General features: G+C 43.9%; 1 protein-coding gene across 5 annotated transcripts in view; it reads left to right on the top strand.

The window, feature by feature from the left end:
* Nucleotides 1-22,093, top strand: part of CLGN (calmegin) — a 414,476-nt gene that overhangs the window by 344,709 nt on the left and 47,674 nt on the right. For 4 of the 5 annotated variants that reach the window (XM_033939634.1, XM_033939605.1, XM_033939625.1 and 1 more), the window contains one exon: nt 12,253-12,372. In XM_033939634.1, coding sequence (XP_033795525.1) covers nt 12,253-12,372 — 120 coding nt within the window. The remainder of the gene's footprint in view (nt 1-12,252; nt 12,373-22,093) is intronic. The other variant, XM_033939642.1, reaches the window with a different exon arrangement.

Genomic DNA, 22,093 nt, shown 5'->3' with positions numbered 1-22,093 from the left:
TCTTCACTAGTGCCTTCAATGGACATTTGTAAGGCTGCACCATGCAACCACAAATAAACAAAACAATACAGAAATCTTTCGCTGTTATGAGAAAACGTAGACAAGTCTGTAAATTCTTTGAAACAACACAATTCCAGCTTATAGTACAATCCCTTATCCTGGGTATACTAGATTATTGCAACATCCTCTATCTCCCCTGCCCTGCAACAATGACCAAACAACTACAAACAATTCAAAATACAGCCCTAAGACTCGTCTACTCCTTAAGGAAACACGACCACATTACTGAAGCATTCATCAATTCACACTGGCTCCCAATCCAGGAAGTTTCAAGTTTATTAGGATTTTATATACCGCCTATCAAGGTTATCTAAGCGGTTTTTACAATCAGGTACTCAAGCAATACTATTCAAATTCTACTGCGTACTATTCAGCTTTTACATCCATTTGACCCCTCCAACCTTTCAGAAACATTAGCAATTAACAGGAAACTAGAGGAGATTCATCAATGGCTTAATCTGAACAGATTAGCCCTCAATATTAATAAATCAAACATCATGTTTTTTCCTTGGAAAGATAGCTCTGAAATTTCCTCTCCAATTTCTATTAAGGGTACCGCTTTACAACTGATAAGTAATATCAAAATTTTGGGGGTTGTTTTTGATGATAAACTAACTTACCATAACCACATTAGTAATATTGTCAAAACTACCTTTTACAGACTGCGTCAAATTCGTTCTCTATCCAAATTTTTATGCCCAAAGTCTCTCAATATTCTAATTCATTCCTTGGTTATCTCAAAAATTGATTACTGCAATGCTTTATTCAAGGGAATAGCCCAAAAAGAAATTAGACGCTTGCAGATTATTCAAAACGCCTCAATTAAACTTATAATGAAAGCAAGGAAATTTGATCATGTCACTCCTCTTCTTAAGAAAGCGCACTGGCTTCCAGTTGCACATCGAATTCAATATAAATTAAGTCTGCTCACCTTCAAATCTCTGGTATATAAGACCCCTGCCTTCATTTATAAGTTATTAATTCCTTATACCCCATCCAGATCACAGATCTATCGACCAACATTTATTAGTTACACCCTCACTCAAAGTTAACACACGGCAGCATTTTATTTTTTCTGTTACAGCTCCTCAAACTTGGAACTCCCTTCCTATTTATTTAAGAGAAGAAAATAACTTAGATAAATTTAAAAGTAAACTTAAGAGCTTTCTTTTTAAAGATGCCTATGATGCTTAGGAGTCAGAACCTACTGCTATAAACTCTTATAAGGTTACTATCTTATTCCCCTCCTATTGTTTTCTACCATAATTGTTCCTCTTTCTATCATCAATATTGTATTTCCTTACCCATTCATTCCTTCTGTTTCTTCTGTTATTGTTTATATTGTTAGTTACTAATCTGTTATGTTTGTTTAGTGTCTACTTGTTTTTAATAACCCTAGTGTCTACTTGTTTTTAATAACCCCAGTTTTAATCTGTAATTTGAAAGATTTGTTCATCGCTTAGAAATTTGAGTAAGCGATTAATCAAATACACAATAAACTTGAAACTTGAAAACTATAAATGGAGACAGCCCAACCTACCTGAACAACCGACTCATCCATAATACCTCAACCAGACATAGAAAAACTCACAACCCATTCACACACCCGCTAATCAAAGAAGTGAAACGGAAAAAATTCTACGACCTCCTGGCCACTCAAGCAGCGAGACTGAATAGCCAGATCTCCAATCTACCGATAACAACCTCAGACTACAAGTTATTCAGAAAAGAAATAAAAACTATACTCTTCAAGAAATCCCTGAATAAGTCTTAACATCACGAATTCCTCCTTCCTCCTTTCTTCTTCCTGACTCTGAAACTACCTGCCCTATTCTTTACCTTCACTAGTCATGCCCACTGATCTCCTTTTGTAACAGACCAACCATAAATCTTTTGTAATTTGCCTTGAACCGCAAGGTAATGACGGAATAGAAATCCCTCATGTAATATAATTATAGAAACATAGAAAGATGACGGCAGAAAAGGGCTATAGCCCACCAAGTCTGCCCACTCTACTGACCCGCCCCATCAAGTCTGAGTGCCTTACTAGGCCTCTGTAGGGATCCCACGTAGATGTCCCATTTATTCTTAAAGTCAAGCACGCTGGTGGCCTTGGCCACCTGCTCCGGAAGCTTGTTCCAGTGACCCACCACTCTTTCCGTGAAGAAATACTTCCTGGTGTCACCCTTAAATTTCCCTCCTCTGAGTTTGAGCGGATGCCCTCTTGTGGCCGAGGGTCCCTTGAGTAGGAAGATGTCATCTTCCACCTCGACACGACCTGTGATGTATTTAAACGTCTCAATCATGTCCCCCCTCTCCCTCCGTTCCTCCAGAGTGTAGAGCTGCAACTTGTTCAGTCTCTCCTCATACGAAAGACCCCTGAGCCCCGAGATATTCCTAGTGGCCATCCGCTGAACCAACTCGACTCTAAGCACATCTTTGCGGTAATATGGCCTCCAGAACTGCACACAGTACTCCAGATGAGGTCTCACCATGGTTCTGTACAGTGGCATTATGACCTCAGGTTTCCTGCTTACGAAACTTCTATTGATACATCCCATCATTTGTCTTGCCTTGGATGATGCTTTCTCTACCTGTTTTGCAACCTTCATGTCTGCACTGATGATCACTCCCAAGTCTCGTTCTACTGTCATCCTAGCTAATGTTTCTCCATTTAAGGTGTAAGTTTTGCACGGATTTCTGCTGCCGAGGTGCATGACCTTACATTTCTTAGCATTGAAGCCCAGCTGCCATGTTGAGGACCAGCTCTCTAACGTAAGCAGGTCCTGTGTCATACAGTCCTGCAAATTACTTTCCCTTACTGTATTGCATATTTTGGCGTCATCTGCGAACAATGTTACTTTACCCTGAAGCCCTCGTGTCAAGTCCCATATGAATATATTAAAAAGGAGTGGACCCAGGACTGAGCCCTGCGGCACTCCGCTGGTCACTTCCGATGTTTCAGAGAATGTGCCATTGACCACCACCCTCTGAAGTCTACCACTCAGCCAATCATTGACCCATGTAGTTAGTGTCTCACCTAACCCCATTGATTTCATCTTGCTTAAAAGCCTTCGGTGTGGTACACTGTCAAAAGCTTTACTAAAATCCAAGTACACTATGTCCAGAGACTCCCCCAAGTCCAACTTCCTTGTTACCCAATCAAAGAAGCCGATAAGATTGGATTGGCATGACCTACCCCTAGTGAATCCATGTTGATTGGGATCCCTCAGATTCCCCTCCTCTAAGATCATGTCTAACTTATGTTTAAGTAGTGTTTCCATGAGTTTACACACTATCGATGTGAGACTTACTGGTCTGTAAATTCGCAGCCTCTGCTCTGCAAACCCTTTTTGTGCAGAGGAACGATTGTTAGCTGTTTTCCAGTCTAGGGGGACTCTCCCCGTACGTAGGGAGAGATTGAAGAGCATGGCTAATGGCTCCGCCAGGACACCGCACACCTCTCTGAGCACTCTCGGGTGCAATTTGTCTGGTCTCATGGCTTTGCTCACTTTGAGTCTTGCCAATTCACTGTAAACGTCAGCTGGTGTGAACTCAAAGTTCTGAAATGGGTCTTCCGCGCTTGGTTTAGTTTCCAGCTGAGGTCCGTGCCCAGGTGCCTCGCAGGTAAAGACTGAGCAGAAGTATTCATTCAGTAGTTTGGCTTTGTCGGAGTCCGCTTCTACGTAATTCCCATCCGGTGTTCTAAGGCGTACTATTCCGCTGCTGTTCTTTTTCCTATCACTAATATACCTAAAGAAGGATTTGTCCCCTTTCTTAATGTTCTTTGCTAGATTTTCTTCCACTTGGAGTTTGGCTTCCCTAACTGCTGTTTTGACCGCTGCAGACCTGGGCCTGTATTCAATGTTTGCTTCTCCTTTTCCCGTACGTTTGTATGAAAGAAATGCTCTTTTTTTCTCCTTGACGAGGTACGAGATTTCATCCTTGAACCATTGAGGTTTCTTGTTTCTTTGTTGTTTATTTACCGATTTTATGTATCGGATAGTTGCCTCCTGCAAGGTCAGTTTCAGGGTTGACCACATAGCTTCCGCATTATCAGTTTCCTCCTGATCCTGTAGTGTCTGTTGGATGAATTCTCCCATGCGTGCGAAGTCCGTGCCTCGGAATTTGAGTACCCTTGTTTTAGTTTGTGATCTAGGGAAGCCCTTCCTAAGGTTGAACCATACCATGTTATGGTCACTGGAGGCTAGCGTTTCTCCCACCGAGACCTCCGAGACGCTTTCCCCATTTGTAAGTACCAGGTCCAGGATGGCCTGGGCCCTAGTGGGCTCATGTACCATTTGTTTAAGCCTTACTCCCTTCATGGACGTTAATATCCTCCTGCTCCCACAAGTTGTTGCTGAGAGTGTATTCCAGTCTACATCAGGCATGTTGAAGTCCCCTAACAGAACAGCGTCCCCCCGTAAAGTGATGTTCTCAATGTCTTCAATTAATTCTGCGTCCTTGTCCTCCGATTGTCTTGGAGGTCTGTATACCACACCAAGATATAGGCATTTTTCTCCGCCTCTGGCCAGGTTTACCCAGATGGATTCCCCGGTGTACTTGACATCGGTGATCCTGGTTGTTTTGATGTTTTCTTTGATGTAAAGTGCAACCCCCCCTCCTAACTTACCCTCTCTGTCTTGGCAGAGCAGGTTGTACCCTGGTATAGTTATATCCCACCCATGAGCGTCTGTGAACCATGTTTCGGATATTGCCACCACGTCTAGGTCTGCATCCACTATTTCCATTTCTAGTTCTAGAAATTTATTCCCTAAACTGTGTGCGTTAACATACATAGCTCTCCACTGTTTGTGTTTGCTAAACCCATGTAGAGAGTTTTCCATCTGAGTCAAAGAGACCCCTAGCGAATCTTTTGCAGTGAGGGTACTTACCTCGGACCTAGAAGCGGAGTTTTGCTCCTGTATATAAGTGGGTACCCTCCCTCAACTTACCTAGTTTAAAGTCCTTTGAAGCAGACGGGCTAGACGGTGTCCGAAGACGTTCTTACCTCTGCTAGTCAGGTGTAGTCCGTCTGGTCCCTGGAGTCCCTGCAGCCCCTCTCTATGGTTCAGGAATCCGAAGTTCATTTCCCGGCCCCACCGTTGTAGCCACTCATTCGTCTTCAGGATACGTTCGTCCCCTCTCTCTTCCCTTGCCCCTAACAGGAAGAATTGAAGAGAATACCACCTGTGCATCTGTCCGCTTCAGCCTCTTCCCCAGATCTCCGAAGTCTCTAGCTATGTCCTCCAGGCTGTTCTTGGCTGTGTCATTCGTTCCAACGTGGATGAGCAGCATGGGGAAGTGGTCCTGGGGCCTAAGAAGTCTATCAAGGCAGGTGGTCACATCTCACCTTTCTGATCTCAGTGGTGGACTACATAGCAGATGCCCTGTACAACATGTTCAAAGTCTTTAGCCAACTGTCGGCTTGTTCAGTTTTGGCGTGGAGGATGTTGATCCGGCAGTGACCCAGTGATTTGTCCTCAAAGGCTGCCTTAAGCCAGTTACCTTCTAAGGGGCAGCTTCTGTTTGTCAAGGATCTGAATGATCTAGTGGCGAGTGTGCAGGACCGCAATCCCAAATCCTTGCAGATAACAGGCCCTTACCTTACCGGGGGCCGGGGCACCCTAGCTTTCATCCCTTCAGATGTTCCCATCGGTACTTTGGTAGCTCCTCTGAGCAGCGATCTTCACAGTCTGCAGAGCAGAGGTTTTGTAGTTCCCGGCATCAGCCATCAATGGGGCAGCGACCTCTAAGAAGCAATTTTGACGCCAGGCGTCTTGCTGCTCCTCCACTGATCAGGGGATGGCCCTCTGCCATTGGGTCCTGGAGGTTCTTCAGGACAGCTACAAGCTCAAGTTTCATCACCCCCTAGTGGATTCTTTTCTGGATTCCCCCGCAGGGAGGCCAAAAAAGGAAGCCTGAATGTAAGCCACTGTTCACAGGCTGCTGGACATTGCAGCCATAGAGCCAGTCCCAGAGCATAATTTCAGCTCTGGCAGATACTATATATACTTCATTGTGCCAAAGAGAGGCTCCGACGACTGGAGACCGATCCTGGACCGCAAAGTGGTGGTCAATATGACACAGTGCCTAGTTTTCGGTTGGAGACCATGCGTTCAGTTCAGTGATCACCTCGGTTACGCCGGTGGAATTCTTGGCATTCTGACAGAGGCATATTTCTGTGGAGGCATATCTTCACATTCCCATCTTTTTGGAACACAGGAAGTATCCGAGATTCCATGTTCTGCAGCAGCACTATCAGTTTGCGAAGCTCCCCTTCATGTTGGCGATGGTGCCCAGGACCTTCACCAAGGTATAAGAACATAAGAAGTGCCATCTCCGGATCAGACTTTCGGTCTATCAAGTCCGGCGATCCGCACATGCGGAGGCCCAGCCAGGTGTACACCTGGCATAATTTTTTAGTCACACAAATTTGATATTCATAAAATTCTACTATCGGAAACCAAGTGCCATAAATTCTTCAATTTATAGAAACGGTAGAGACCTCAGTGTTTCTCAGGAAAATTCCTGTGAAACCATCTATGGCAATAGTAGTATTGTCATAGAGAAATACATCCTTGGTCTTGTATTACACCGTTGCAGATTCACTATTTATACTATTTTCTTTTATACTTTTTTAACTTTTTACTGTTTTTCTAAATTTAGTGAAAAGTAAGCACTTATCTCAATATTTCCTTCTGAAAGTGCAAAATCACCGCAGTTTGCTGTTTAAGGTCTAGTGCGATACCAATCTACCACACTCGGAGAATTTCAGTTCAATCTCATTTACATAGAGATATCCCGACAGGCCCTGTTTCGCCCTTTGGCTGCATCAGGGGATTATCTAAAAAGACAAAGTGCATCTAATGATTTACAGAGATAAATACTTCTTTTTAAAAAACTCCTGTTTTAAAACTACTTACTTTAAATTATAAGCCACTGCTTCAATGATTCTCTCCTCAAGAAATGGCGGCTCGGCATTCTACTGGGCTTATAAGGGAGACAGGAAACAGCACCGCACCAATCATAGATTGAGAAACACGGAAAAAACAAGCCAATCATCATGACTTCCGGTTTTTCTCTTTAAAAAAACGCGCGCCACTCTATCCTAGCATTTAAACATATGGGATACAGGTCTTCAATCTAAATATCCATTTTTGTTCTTTTTGTCTGAGATATACTTTAAAATCACCCCCTTTATCAGAAGGAAATAGCTTTTCTATAATCCAGCTGTGCATTTCGGAAAATTTATGATTGTTATCCAGGCAGTTCTGCACCATAGGTGCCTCTATTTTACCACAGGTCAAACAAGACCTATGTTCAATGACTCTAGTTCTAAATTGTCTAGAGGACTGCCCAATATATAATAAATTACAAGGACAGCTAATGGCGTAAATAATCCCACTAGTATCGCAGGACGTAACTGATGTCAAAAAATATTCTTTATGATCTGATGGGTTAACAAAAGATCGACCCTCTTGCATGTTGTTACATACTGAGGCATTGCTCAGTATTTAACAACATGCAAGAGGGTCGATCTTTTGTTAACCCATCAGATCATAAAGAATATTTTTTGACATCAGTTACGTCCTGCGATACTAGTGGGATTATTTACGCCATTAGCTGTCCTTGTAATTTATTATATATTGGGCAGTCCTCTATCAGTACACACAGGTCCTTTCCTTGTTCGCTCTTACCCAGAGTTGCTCCTGACATTCTATACTCGTATTCCTTGTACTTTCTGCCTAAATGCATTACTTTGCACTTTTCCACATTAAACTTCATCTGCCATTTCTCTGTCCATTTCTCTAACTGACATAAGTCGCTCTGGAGCTCCTCGCTATCCTTCTGCAATCTGATTGCCCGGCATAGCTTTGTGTCATCTGCAAACTTGATGATCTCACTGAATGTTCCTTCCTCTAGGTCATTGACGAAATATTAAATAAGATTGGCCCAAGTACCGAGCCCTAGGGTACACCGCTAGTCACTTTCTCCCAGTCTGAGAAATTCCCATTTATGCCCATTCTCTGCTTTCTGTTCTCCAGCCAATTGCCTATCCATCTTTGTATATCCCCCTCTATTCCATGGCTTTGTAGTTTCCTGAGAAGTCTTTCATGTGGAACCTTGTCGAACGCTTTCTGGAAGTCCATGTATATTATGTCCACCAGTTCTCCACTATCAATTTGTTTGTTCACAGTCTCAAAAAATTGAAGTAAATTCGTCAAACATGATTTCCCTTTCCTGAAACCATGTTGACTGGCTCTCATCAGGTCGTGTGTATCCAAGTGCCAGACTATGCTATCTTTAATCAGTGCTTCAACCATCTTTCCAGGGACAGACGTAAGACTTGCAGGTCTGTAGTTGCCCGGTTCTCCTCTTGATCCTTTTTTGAAAATTGGCGTGACATTCGCGATCTTCCAGTCGTCCAGTATCTGTCCAGTTCTAATTGACAGGTTGGCAAGTTTTTGCAGTAGTTCTCCGATTTCAACCTTCAGTTCTTTTAAGACTCTCGAGTGAATTCCATCCGGTCCAGGGGATTTGTCACTTTTAAGTTTGTCAAACTGATAGTATATCTGGTCCAAGTCCACTTCTACTGTGGTGAGGCTGTCTTCTATTACTCCTTTGAACATTTCCACTGCTTCTGGTATTGTTGCGATGTCCTCCTTTGTAAAGACAGACGCAAAGAAGGAATTTAGTCTGGCTGCAATTTGTTTGTCTTCCTTGATGTACCCTTTTCTTCCCTGGTCGTCCAGCGGTTCCACCGCCTCTTTTGCGGGTTTTTTCCCTTTTACATATCTAAAGAAGGGCTTGAAGTTTTTGGCCTCTTGTGCTATTTTCTCCTCATAGTTCTTTTTGGCATCCCTCACCGCCTTGTGACATTTTTTCTGATCATCTTTGTTTGTTCCAAGCTTTAGTTTTCGTGCATTTCCATTTTTAAAAGAGTCCTTCTTTTCTTTTATGGCTTCCTTCAGCTGTCTAGTAAGCCATGCCAGTTCTCCTTTGCCTTTAGTTTTCCTTTCTTTGGAAATCTGTGGAATGTATACAAGTCACAGTCCCCTTCCCCTATTCCTCAGCTGTGATTGCCACCCTTTTCCATAGCAAGAAGTCATCTACAGTGGTGGCCTACGCAAAAGCTTTGCAATGTTATTAGGTGTGGTGTGTCCTGAAATGGGAGGATCCATCTGTTCCGTCAGTTCCAGTTCTGACCCTTGGACAGCTTGGCAAAAGACCTAGCTGTGGCTTCTTCAGGGTACAGCTTGCTGGTCTTTCCTGTCTATTTTATTTTATTTTTTTTATTTATTTTATTTTCTATACCGTTCTCCCAGGAGAGCTCAGAACGGTTTACATGAGTTTATTCAGGTACTCTGTGAGGTTCCTTAGCCTCTCATCCAGATGTTGTCCATTTTCTGAGGGGTGCACTGAGGCTTCAGCTTCCCCTTGTCCATCATGAAATCTCAATGTGATTTTTGGCTCGTCTGCCTTATGAGCCTCTGGAACATGCATCCTTAACAGGATCTTGCTGTCAAGTCTGTCTTTCTGGTGGCCATTACCTCTGCCTGCAGGATTTCTGAGCTTCAGGCTCTTTCCTGCCATCGAGGATTCCAGTGTGATTCTATGCACTGTTCCCTCCTTTCTTCCCAAAGTGGTCTTGTCCTTCCTTTACTTCCTCTGGTTCGAGGGAGCAGGACTGTATGTTTGTAGGATCCTGTTGTGGTACCTGGAGGTCACAAATGAGTTTTGTGTTTCTGACCATCTTTTTGTGCTGGTGGGTCCTGCCCGTAAGAGAAGGCTGGTTTCCAAGACCTCCATTTCCAGGAGGATCCATATAGCTATTTCCTTGGCTTACATAGTGACCAGTAAGAAGTCCCCCTCCCCCGCCCCTCTCCTTTCGGCGCAGGCTCATTCTACCAGAGGCATTTCTTCCTCTTGAGCTGAGTCCTCAATGAATCATTGAAGGAGATTTTCATGGCTGCTACTTGCATACTTTCACCAAGTTTCACTGGATCGATGTGGCGGCCAAGCAGGATTCTGCTTTTGGCTCCTCTGTTTTGGCAGCAGGCTCATCAGTCCCACTCTGACTCTATCGTTCTGCTCTGTTAAATCCCACTAGTTCAGGAATAGAGTTGGATTGTACAAGAATGAAAGATTGGGTTCTTACCTTGGCTAATCTTCTTTTTTGTAAATCCACTGTATTCCTGGAACCCACCCTGGAAACTGCTGATTGTTTGCCTGTACAATTACACTCTCACACAGGGTCTGATTGCGATGCAGGATCTGGACTGCTTTGGACTTATGGCATGGCTCATGAGTGCTTGGCCTTATCTAGCTGGGGCTATGATTGCAGTGATTGCCACATTGCTTCACAGCAAAAGGAAGTCCACAGTGGTGACCTATGTGAAGGTTTGGAGGTGTTACCAGACCTGGTGCCCCCTGAGACAGGTGGAGTCGTCTCTCTCTTCAATTCCTCAAGTCCTGGAGTTTCTGCAGGATGGCTCCATGTACAGATTGCCGGTCTTTCGTGTATGGGCCCTCCTTCTTTAAGGGCTTATTGGCAGCTCATCCGTATGTTTCAAGTTTTTCAAGTTTTATTAGAATTTTATATACCGCCTATCAAGGTTCTCTAAGCGGTTTATACAATCAGGTACTCAAGCATGTAGCTCGTTTTCTGCAAGGCACTCAACATTGCGCCTTCTCTGTCTGACCTGGAATCTTATTCTGGTTCTTCATTCTCTGGCTTCTGGAGCAGGCATGTCTGATGGATCTCACGATCAAGACAGTCTTTCTGGTGGCTATTACTTCAGCATAAGGGGCTTGGAACTCAGGTTTTTTCCTGCTGGGATCCCTTTCTGCGTAGTACGGATTCTGCTGTGATGCTGGGTACTGTTCCTTCTTTTCTTCTTTCCATGTGAATCAGGAAGTTAGGCTTCCTGCTTTTGCTTCCTCTGGTTCAAGGGAACAGGTACCGGGTGTTACAGTCCTTGGACATGTGCAGACTTGTATTCTGGTATCTGGAGGCCACTAACGAGTTTTGCCTCTCTGACCACCTGTTTATTCTTGCGGGTCCTGGCTGCAAAGGTAGGCTGGCTTCTAAGGCTACCATTTCCATGTGGATTTGCATGGCCATTTCCGCAGCTTACGCAGCAGCTGGAGAGAAGCCCCCCTCTCATGGTTGTGGGCTCATTCAACCAGAGGTATTTCGTCCTCTTGGGCAGAGTCGTCAGCTGTTTCTCTGGATGAGATTTGTAGGGCCACTACATAATTTCACCGGTTCTACCATGTTGATGTGGCAGCCAAGCAAGATGCCACTTTTGGTGCCTTTGTTATGGCAGCAGGTTCATCTGTCCTACCCTGAATTTTCAGGACTCCTCTATTACATCCCACTGGGCCCGGAATAAAGTGGGATTGTACAAGAATGAAAGGTTAGGTTCTGACCTTTGCTAATCTTCTTTCCTATAAATCCATACTTTATTCCGGGAACCCACCCTATTCCTTGCTGATTTGCTGATCGTCTGCCTTTGCAAGTACTGGTAAGCTGGATTTTTGTTTTCTATCCAGCCTTTATAAGAATGCCATCAGAATTGATTTTAGCACTTAGTTGGTGGGGGGTCACTGTTCAGTGCCCCCTTCTGACAGTGCAGGCTGTCTCTCGCTATAGCACTGTTTTGTCGTCTAGGTTTATACTGTATAATGACCTGTTCTCATTTTTAATTGTTGCTGTTTTGCATTTGTTGATATGAGCAGAATTGATTTATTTATTGGGGAATTCTCCGTTCCCCTCTCTGCTTTTATACTGACTACTGACTGAGAAGCTGGGATACTGGCACAGTGATGAGGTATGGGGGGGGGATTTAAGTCTCTGAATTTGAGGCTTTGTACAAAGTCCTGGCGGGTAGAGGAAAGTAATCCACTGGTCCCGGAATAAAATATGGATTTACAAGAAAGAAGATTAGCATACATCATACATAATTTGCATGTACTAAACTGGTGCAAAGTATGCAGGTACCAACTGTACCCTGATTCTTACCAGCCTTGATTATTTCCATTGGAGTTTCTCTTTGAAAATAAGATTGCAATTTAGTTGTGCAGTATTTAAAAATAACCTGTTTACTATTCCAGGTGTATTGAGTTGAGATATAACAATTATAAAATTGGTTTACTTTGGTTTCTTTTGGGCTTTTTTTTTCTTAGCCTGGCATATTTCGTCAAATGCTGACTGTTACAGAAGAGCACCCATGGATGTGGATTATTTACATTCTGACCATAGGATTACTATTAGGAATGATTCTAGTATATTGTTGGCCAAAAAAGGTAAAACCAAATTAATTTTATTTATATTGCTTCTTTTCATATTAAAGCAGCAGTACTTCCTAAGTTATGACAATATTAACTATCTTCTTGTTTGGCTCTTGTGTATCCTGTTCTTCCTAAGTCCTTATTGGTTAATATATTGCTTAATTTTCCTAATCTCTGAAATAGTGTGCACACTTTCTTTATACACTTCTCCCTCCATATTCACAGGCGTTATGGGCAGAGCCGGCCCACGACTATGGAAAAATCATGAATAACTTTTAGGGCTGACTTTGATCCACCCCTGCCTCCCTCCTGCCTCCCGGACTTCTCCACAACTTACCTGGTGGTCTAGCAATTAAGCAGGGCAGGAGCGATCTTCCTATGCTCTTACCCCGTGCAGAACCGTCAACAAAAATGGCTGCCATGAGTTCCCATGGTCTCAAGACGACAGCATTAACTCACAGCAGCCATTTTTGTTGACGGCTCTGCATGGGGCAGGAGCGTAGGAAGATCGCTCCTGTCCCGCTTCACCACTATGCCAGCAGGAACGTTGTGGAGAGGTCCAGGAGGTGGAGATGGGTCAACTGGATGGACCCTTTGGCCTTTATCTGCCATCATGTTTCTGTTAGTCACGTGGAATCTTTCAGAGAGAGATAATGAGTTACTGCAGATGGGCAGACTGGATGGGCCATTTAGCCTTTATCTGCCGTCATGTTTCTAAGGTTAAGAAATTTGCGAATAACAGAAGTCACGAGTCCTAGACCCACGAACTTGGATGGAGAAGTGTATATCATGTTTGTGCTTCTTAATTGATGAAACATTTTTTAAGAACTGCAAAAAGAAAACACTCCACATGGAACAGATAATAATGGAATGAGTTTTCCCAAAGAATCTTTCATGAATACTTTATTATTAAAGTGAAAAATAATTAACACTATTATATTTTTTATCTAACTAGAGGGTTGTGCTCAGAGACATGGAGGAAAAAGGGAAATTGTTACCCCAAAAACCTCACCACCCAATCATTGCTATACCCTCAATCGGTAATGAAATCCTATTGTGCAAAAGCATCAAAAAGATCAAACAAAAATTTATCTGTTAAGCAATATTCTTTGGCCTCGACGTGCCACGTTTCATTATTTCATCAGGAAGCCAAATAATGAGTTCAAAAAGACACAAAGTCTTTAAGGGTGTCAGTCTCTGTAACACAAACCAAAGATATGATCATTGTTTAAAAAATAGCACTCAAATATCAAACATATTAGTAATGTACTTATAGTATAAACGGAAGGGTGGCACATCGAGGCCAAAGAATAGCGAGGTTTTTTTTGGTGAACAATTTCCCTTTTTCCTCCATGTCTCTGAGCACAACCCTTTAGTAAGATAAAAACTCCATATATCAAGGCATTACACAAAAAGAACGAAGAAGACTACAAATTATTCAAAACACTGCAGTAAAATTAATATACAAAGCTAAAAGATTTGACCATGTTATGCCCTTATTGATAAAATCACATTGGCTACCAATCACACACAGAATCGCTTATAAAATTATACTAATTACATTTTTTTATTTTTTTAAACTTATTTATCATTTCAATATATCCAAAATACACAATAGTACAAGGAATTCTAAATACATATAACTTAGTCAATAACATTGACCTAAGCAAAAACATGCAAAACAATATTTATCTTATATAGTCCACAATTAGGGAGAGAAAAGCAAGAAAGAAAATCCCCTGGGGAAAAGGGAGTATAAATACAATAAGATAAATGAAAAATAAAGAAAAAGAGCAGTTATTTTGGATGTTAGCCTACCATTAATTTAAACTCCACAATTTAAACTCCACACTAAATAACATGGTTCATTCTGGCTGCGTTGAGATCCCTTTACTCTCTAGGAAAAACCTAATTGGGCAGGTTAAAAAAAAAAAAATTATTCCCTTGATAAGAAATAAAACATTTACAAGGAAACCTTAACTGAAAAACTGCCCCCCAAAGAAATAACTTTTGGACAAAATAATAAAAATTATTATCCCAGGACAAGCAGGCAGCTATTCTTACATATGGGTGATGTCATCAACAGAGCCCGGATGCAGAAGCTCGCAAGCAGACTTGCTTGAAGAAACTAGAAGTTTCGAGTCGACCGCACTGCGCATGCGCGAGTGCCTTCCCACCCAGCGTAGGGCGCGTCTCCTCAGTTTTCCACGGAGCCGAGAAGTCCGTCTTTGACTCTCTGCGTTTAACTTTGTTACTTTGTGCCTTCTACACCGCGGTTTGTGTTCTTTTCTTAACGAATCGCTGTTTTTCTATTTTTTAAAAAATTTTTAATTTCTTCCGTTCAGCTGCCGGGGCAGGCCGTTCGGCCGCAGCCCAGGGGCTTCGATTTTGCGGCGGAGAAGCTCTTCGGAATGGATTCTTCCTCCGCTCCCTCGAATTCAAAGGCGGCCTCGACCTCACCTTCGACCGATATTCCTCCTGCTTCTACTGCTTCGACCTCGAGCCTCATCAGACCTCCTTCGTTTGCAGCGGCTCTCTCCTCGATGACTCCTGCTGTATCTTCCCCTGTATCCTCAGGTCAGATAGCTCAGCAGAAAGTTCCAGCGGTGATGCTTAAGGTGCCTAAGACTTCCAAGTCGAAGCACATATCCACTGCCTCTGTGGAACCTACAGCCAAAGCAGATGATCCGGTTTCAGACGCGGATCCATCCTTGCCGGCTTCTTTCCAGACCATGATTGAGAAGCAATTCATTAAGTTCCTTACTAATATGGGACCGAAGCTTCTTCCTCTCATCCAGCCTGGGCATTCTGCAGACTCCCGCAAGCCTCTTCCTTTGCCTCAGTGTGAGCTTGCACACTCTTTGCAGGGAACAGAGTCTCTGTGAGTGTCTGGTCTGGCATCTAAGCATAAGAAGCAAGGAGCAAAATCTTTGCAAATGCTTCAGCATGAATCCTCACACTCTATACAAGGAACAGAGTCTTTGGGAGTGCATCGAGGTTCCTCCACCAAGCCTCTGGAGCTTCGATCCACAGCCTCCAGCCCTAAATATTTGTTGGTGGCATCGGCTGCTTCGGTCTCCAAGGCGAAGTCTCCTCGATCTTCGAGATCTGCTTCCAAGCACCGACGATCGAGGCCTTCATCGAGGCATACTTCCAGGCATAGTTCTTCTTCTAAAGAACGTCCCTCTTCAACTAAGCCTTGATCTACTCCTACTTCGACTAGACCGCCGATTCCTCGATCGAGGTCTCCACTTCCACAACTCGAGGATTCAGCGGTTTCGATTCCTTCGTCCAAGTCTCCATATTCTTTTGATGCCTTTTTTCCTGCCGAAGCTTCATCTTCGACCCGGGCTGCCTCGACGATCTTGAGTCCTTCTCAAGGCAAAGCATTGGCGGATCAGCTATCTTTTTCATCTTTTCTTCATCAGATGGATGTTGACTTGGATCTTCAATTAGATGCTGGTTCCAAATACTCTAAGGAGTATCTCGAAGTCATGCATCTTCCTCAACCTCGGGCAGAGTCACTTAAGCTTCCTCTTGAAAAGCTTTTGTCTCTGACTTTTGCCAGATGCATAGAGACCCCTTAAACCATTCCAGCTATTCCAGGCAAATTGGACTGTAGATATAAAACTCTCCATCACAAAGGATTTGACAATTCGCAGTTATCTCACCAATCCCTGCTTGTGGAGTCATACTTAAAGAGGTCTCATCCTTCCAAGGTTTATGCCACCGTTCCTCCTGGAAGGGAAGGGAAGACTATGGACAAATTCAGACGTCGCATCTATCAAAATTCTATGATGTCCTCTAAAGTCCATAATTATAATTTTCATTTTATTACTTATTTTGAGTTCCTCATTACAGATCAGAGAAGGTTATCATGCCGCTGTACTGGGCCATGGTACGCCTTCATCTGGAGTACTGCGTCCAGCACTGGTCTCCATACATGAAGAAGGACATGGTACTACTCAAGAGTCCAGAGAAGAGCAACTAAGATGGTTAAGGGGCTAGAGGAGCTGCCGGACAGCGAAAGATTAGAGAAACTGGGCCTCTTCTCCCTCGAACAGAGGAGATTGAGAGGGGACATGATCGAAACATTCAAGGTACTGAAGGGGATAGATTTAGTAGATAAGGACAGGTTGTTCACCCTCTCCAAGGTAGGGAGAACAAGAGGGCATTCTCTAAAGTTGAAAGGGGATAGATTCCGTACAAACGTAAGGAAGTTCTTCTTCAACCAGAGAGTGGTAGAAAGCTGGAACGCTCTTCCAGAGGCTGTTATAGGGGAAAACACTCTCCAAGGATTCAAGACAAAGTTAGACAAGTTTCTGCTGAACAGGAACGTGCGCTGGTGGGGCTAGTCTCAGTTAGGGTGCTGGTCTTGGACCAGAGGTCTGCCGCTTGAGCAGACTGCTGGGTATGATGGACCACTGGTCTGACTCAGCAATGGCAATTCTTATGTTCTTAAGAAGTCATAGCTTCTCTATCACAATTCGGATTACATCTCCAGTCTTCTTATGATGCCTTCAAGTTGTCCGCCAGGGCGGCCGCTTGTTCTGTAGCAATGCGTTGACTCACTTGGCTTCGTACCATTGACATGGATCCTAACCTTCAGGACCGCTTGGCTAATATTCCTTGTGCAGGCAATGACCTCTTCGATGAATCTATTGAGGCAGCCACCAAGAAATCATCTGAGCATGAAAAATCCTTCTCTTCTATTGTCAAGCCAAAGCCAGCTCCTGCTAAACCTGCACGCCCTCCTCCAATTAACCAGAGGCATTTTGCTCTGAGAGCGGCTCCCTACAATCGCCCTCCTCCTAAGAAGCAGCAGAATCAGAAGCAACAAAAACCTCAACCTTCTGCTGCACCTAAGGGTACACACGGCCTTTTTGACTGTTTAAAACAGAGCATAACTTCCACCGTTCTGTCTCGGACTTCTCTTCCCCCTATAGGAGGTCGTCTCCATCATTTTTACCACCGATGGACAACAATTACATCCGACCTCTGGGTGCTTGTCCTATCATCAGGGAAGGATACTCTCTTCATTTCACTCAGATTCCACCAGAGCTTCCTCCAAGAGAGTATCCTTCCAGTCCATTCCCAGACCGCCCTCTTCTTCAGGAAGCTCAAGCTCTGCTTCGTCTCCATGCCATCGAAACCAGTTCCTTTGGAACAGCAGAACAGGGGTTTTACTCCCGTTACTTCCTTGTTCCGAAGAAGACGGGCGATCTGTGGCCCATTCTAGATAAATGAGCTCTCAACAAATTTTTAGTCAAAGAAAAATTTTGAATGTTGTCCCTGGCATCCTTTTATCCCCTCCTAGATCAGAACGACTTTCTGGATCTCAAGGAGGCCTACACTCATATTCCCATTCATCCGGCCTCCCGTCACTATCTCAGATATCGGGTGGGGAATCTGCATTATCAATACAGAGTGCTGCCCTTTGGCCTCGCTTCCTCCCCCAATGCTCATCAAGTGCCTGGTAGTGGTAGCAGCAGCTCTAAGGAACCATGGTCTTCAGGTATTTCCCTACCTAGATGACTGACTCATCAAAGATTCAACATCTAAGGGGATTATTGTAGCGACCCAACGGACAACGTGGTTCTACAAAGTTTGGGATTCAAAATCAACTTTCCCAAATCCCAACTTCAACCCTCATAGAATCTACAATTCATTGGAGCTGTTCTGGATACTATCCAACTCAGAGCATTCCTTCTGCAACAATGTCTGGAAGCTCTCCTTCAACTCTGTCATACAGTATCTTCCCGCTCTTCTATCTCAGCGAGACACATGATGGTACTGCCAGGTCACATGGCCTCCACAGTACACGTGACTCTTTTTGAAAGGCTTCACCTCAGAATTCCTCAATGGACGCAGGTTTGCGACCCCACTTTCTTGACACATAGCAGACACTCCTTCATTGAAACAGTTTTTCCGTTGGTGGATGCTCTCTTCCAATCTCTCCAGAGGCTTGCTTTTTCAAATGCCCCCCCATCAGAAGGTCCTCACGACAGATTCTTCAACCTACGCTTGGTGCGCTCATCTCGATGATCTCTGTACTCAAGGCCACTGGACCAGTACGGATCGTCAATGTCACATAAATCTGTTGGAACACAGAGCGATTTTCAAGGCTCTCAACGCTTTTCAACATCTTCTTCACGACCAGGTAGTCCTCATTCAGACGGACAACCAAGTCGCCATGTACTATGTCGACAAACAAGAAGGGACGGGATCTGCCTCCCTTTGTCAAGGAGCTCTGAAGGTTTGGGACTGGGCAATCCATCACAACACCTTCCTCAAAGCTGTCTACATCCAAGGGGCGAACAATTGCTTGGTGGACAACTTGAGTCGTCTTCTGCAACCTCAAGAATGGACTTTCTATTCCTCACCTCTTCATCACATTTTTTTCATGTGGGGAACGCCTCAGATAAACTTCTTTGCAGCTCCCCACAACAACAAACTGCCTCAGTTCTGCTCCAGGATATACTCTCCTCATCGCCTCGAAGCAGATGCTTTTCTTCTGGAATGGACAAATCTCTTCCTCTATGCATTCCTTTCATTTCCTCTCATTCTCAAGACTCTTGTCAAGTTGAAGATCGTGCCACCATGATTTGATTGCTCCTCGGTAGCCGAGACAACCTTGGTACTCCCTTCTACTTCAACTCAGCAGCAGGGAGCCATACCGGTTCATAGACAAAACCGCCGAAGACAAAGGCGCGCGCCGACAATTGAGCGCAAGACGGAAGCGCGCGCCGAAGAAAAAGTGTTTTTAGGGGCTCCGATGGGGGGGTTTGTTGGGGAAACCCCCCCCCCACTTTACTTAATACAGATCGCGGCGGCGTTGTGAGGGGTTCTGGGGGTTGTAACCGCCCTCATTATACTGGAAACTTAACTGGGGGGGGTTACAACGCCCCCACACCCCGTCGGAGCCCTTTAAAACAGTCATTTTCTTCAGCGCGCACCTCCACGTTGCGCTCAGTTGTCTGCGCGCGCCTTTGTCCTGGCGCGCTTTTGACCTGACACCAGCCATACCTTCTACCAGTTTTTCCTTCTCTGCTTACACAGAGTCAGGGATTTCTGCTTCATCCCAACCTGAAGTCTCTACACCTGACAGCTTGGTACCTCTCAACATAACTCCTCTTCAGTTTTCTCAATCTGTAAGAGACATTTTAGAGGCTTCTAGGAAGCCTACCACTAGACAATGCTATCACCAAAAATGGACTAGATTTTCTACGTGGTTTTTTTTTCTCACGATAAGGAGCTTCAACATTCCTCCTTAGCTTCTGTGGACTACCTTTTGCACTTATCCACTTCTGGCCTCAAGTCTACATTGATCCGAGTCCATCTCAGTGCAATTGCTGCTTTCCATCAGCCTATTGAAGAGAAACCCCTCTCTGCTCATCCGGTGGTTTCCAGATTTATGAAAGGACTTTTCAATGTTAAACCTCCTCTCAAACTGTGGTTTGGGACCTCAATATTGTTCTTGCTCAATTGATGAAGCCTCCATTTGAACCCATAGATACGGCTCATATGAAGTATCTCACTTGGAAAGTGGTGTTTCTCATTGCCCTCACTTCTGCTTGAAGAGTCAGTGAGCTGCAAGCTTTAGTTTCTGATCCACCTTTCACTGTCTTCCATCATGACAAGGTGGTCCTCCGTACTCATTCTAAATTCCTCCCTAAGGTGATGTCGGAATTTCATCTCAACCAATCCATTGTTCTTCCAGTGTTTTTTCTAAAGCCTCATTCTCATCCTGGAGAATCAGCTCTTCACACTCTGGACTGTAAATGTGCTTTGGCCTTTTATTTGGAACGCACCAAATCACACAGAACTGCTCCTCAACTTTTTTTCTCCTTCGATCCAAACAAGTTGGAACATCCCATCTCTAAGCGTACCATCTCTAACTGGAGGGCTGCTTGTATCTCATTCTGCTATGCCCAGGCTGGATTACCCCTACACAGTAGAGTCGCAGCTCATAAAATCAGAGCAATGGCAGCTTCAGTAGCTTTCCTCAGATTTACATCTATTGAGGAAATTTGCAAGGCTGCTACTTGGTCCTCAGTTCATACTTTCACTTCTCACTATTGTCTGGATGTTTTCTCCAGATGGGATGGCCATTTTGGCCAGACAGTTTTACCAAATTTATTCTCCTAAATATCCAACACTCCCACCATCCCATTCTGGTTAGCTTAGAGGTCACCCATATGTGAGAATAGCTGCCTGCTGTCCCTGGATAACACCTGTTATGGTAAGTAACTGTGCTTTATCCAGGGACAGCAGGCAGCTATTCTCACAACCCACCCACCTGCCCTGGTTGGCTTCTCTGCTAGCTATCTGAACTGAAGAGACGCACCCTACGCTGGGCGGGAAGGCACTCGTGCATGCGCGTGCGGTCAACTCAAAACTTCTAGTTTCTTCAAGCAAGTCTGCTTGTGAGCTTCCGCATCCAGGCTCCGTTGATGATGTCACCCATATGTGAGAATAGCTGCCTGCTGTCCCTGGATAACACCTGTTACGGTAAGTAACTGTGCTTTTCCTCCTAGATTGTGTTCATTTTGAGATATCAGAAAATATGTATACCCTTTCACCTAGCTAGGTGACTTGTTTTAAATTAAAATGATTTCAATAGCGTTTCTTTATCCTGTAGAAATACAAGAGAGACTAATAATGTTGCTCGCCCCTGTGTTTCAATATCAGAAGATTGCAATATAGCAGATAAATCCAATTGAGTATTTTCACCTTCTAAACCCTTTTCTTTATGCACTTTCTTTTAGATAGTAAAATCTTAAATTTTTAAAACTGTTAACATAAAGTTCTTGAAAAGTTAATGAGGAGACATAAAACCTAGCTATCGGAAAATTAAGATTTCTTAAGTTCAAATTTTTTGTTGGTTTTCTAGGTTTTTAGTCTTCCTTAGGATCATAATTTTATTAGTCATTTGTTTAGTAACCAAATTTTTAGTTTCAGTTGTTAACTTCTCTAACTTGTTCAAATCCACTTTTTGCTGTTGAACTGAAGTCTCCAAAAGACTTATCTTAGAGGATGAATTTAAAGTAATAGATACAAAGTTTGTGCATACCGAGTGCAGGTTCTCTATCGCAGACCAAATAGAATCCAGTGTCGCAGCCTGTGGTCTCTCAAGCGGCTTGAGGGGGGAGATAATAGCTAGATTTTCTTTGGCTGCTTCCCTGAAGAGCAAACTCCGGCCTCTGTTGCCCTCACCACTTCTGGTTCCCAGTGGCTCAGTGCTCCCAAATTGCAATGGCTCAAACCAGGAAGTCGGCATAGGATAGAACAACTTCCAGGTCCATTTCGGCTGCAGAACATGCCTCACTCGATGTACTTGCTGATCCCTCCTGCAACATCTGTCCTGCCGATGTTTTCTCCGGGCATTGGGGGCGTGTGTGATCTTCGTGGGCTCAGCGAGAGCTCGCTATCCAAGCTGTGATCTTCCCTACTCACAGCAGCGGATGCAATTAAAGTAGAAGGCTGGACTGTAAAGGCTGTTATTACAGTCTGTCGCGGCGTTGAAGAGCCAGAGGTAAGTGGAGGATATCCCCTCTGTTTTCCCCTTGTTTTAGGCATTGAGAAACAATATTGCCGAAGTTGTTAACTCCAAATAAATTGCCCTCAGAACGAGAGACCTCTACATAGCATACTGCTCAGAACACCATCTTGCTTTTCCCTACTACTTACATTTAAAACTAAAGCCACACACACTCTAAAAATAAAAATCTTATAC

Source organism: Geotrypetes seraphini, chromosome 1 (genome assembly GCF_902459505.1).
Source record: "Geotrypetes seraphini chromosome 1, aGeoSer1.1, whole genome shotgun sequence".
Lineage (NCBI taxonomy): Eukaryota > Metazoa > Chordata > Amphibia > Gymnophiona > Dermophiidae > Geotrypetes > Geotrypetes seraphini.
The sequence above is the reverse complement of the archived record's forward strand: the minus strand, read 5'-3'. Positions and strand labels throughout refer to the sequence as shown.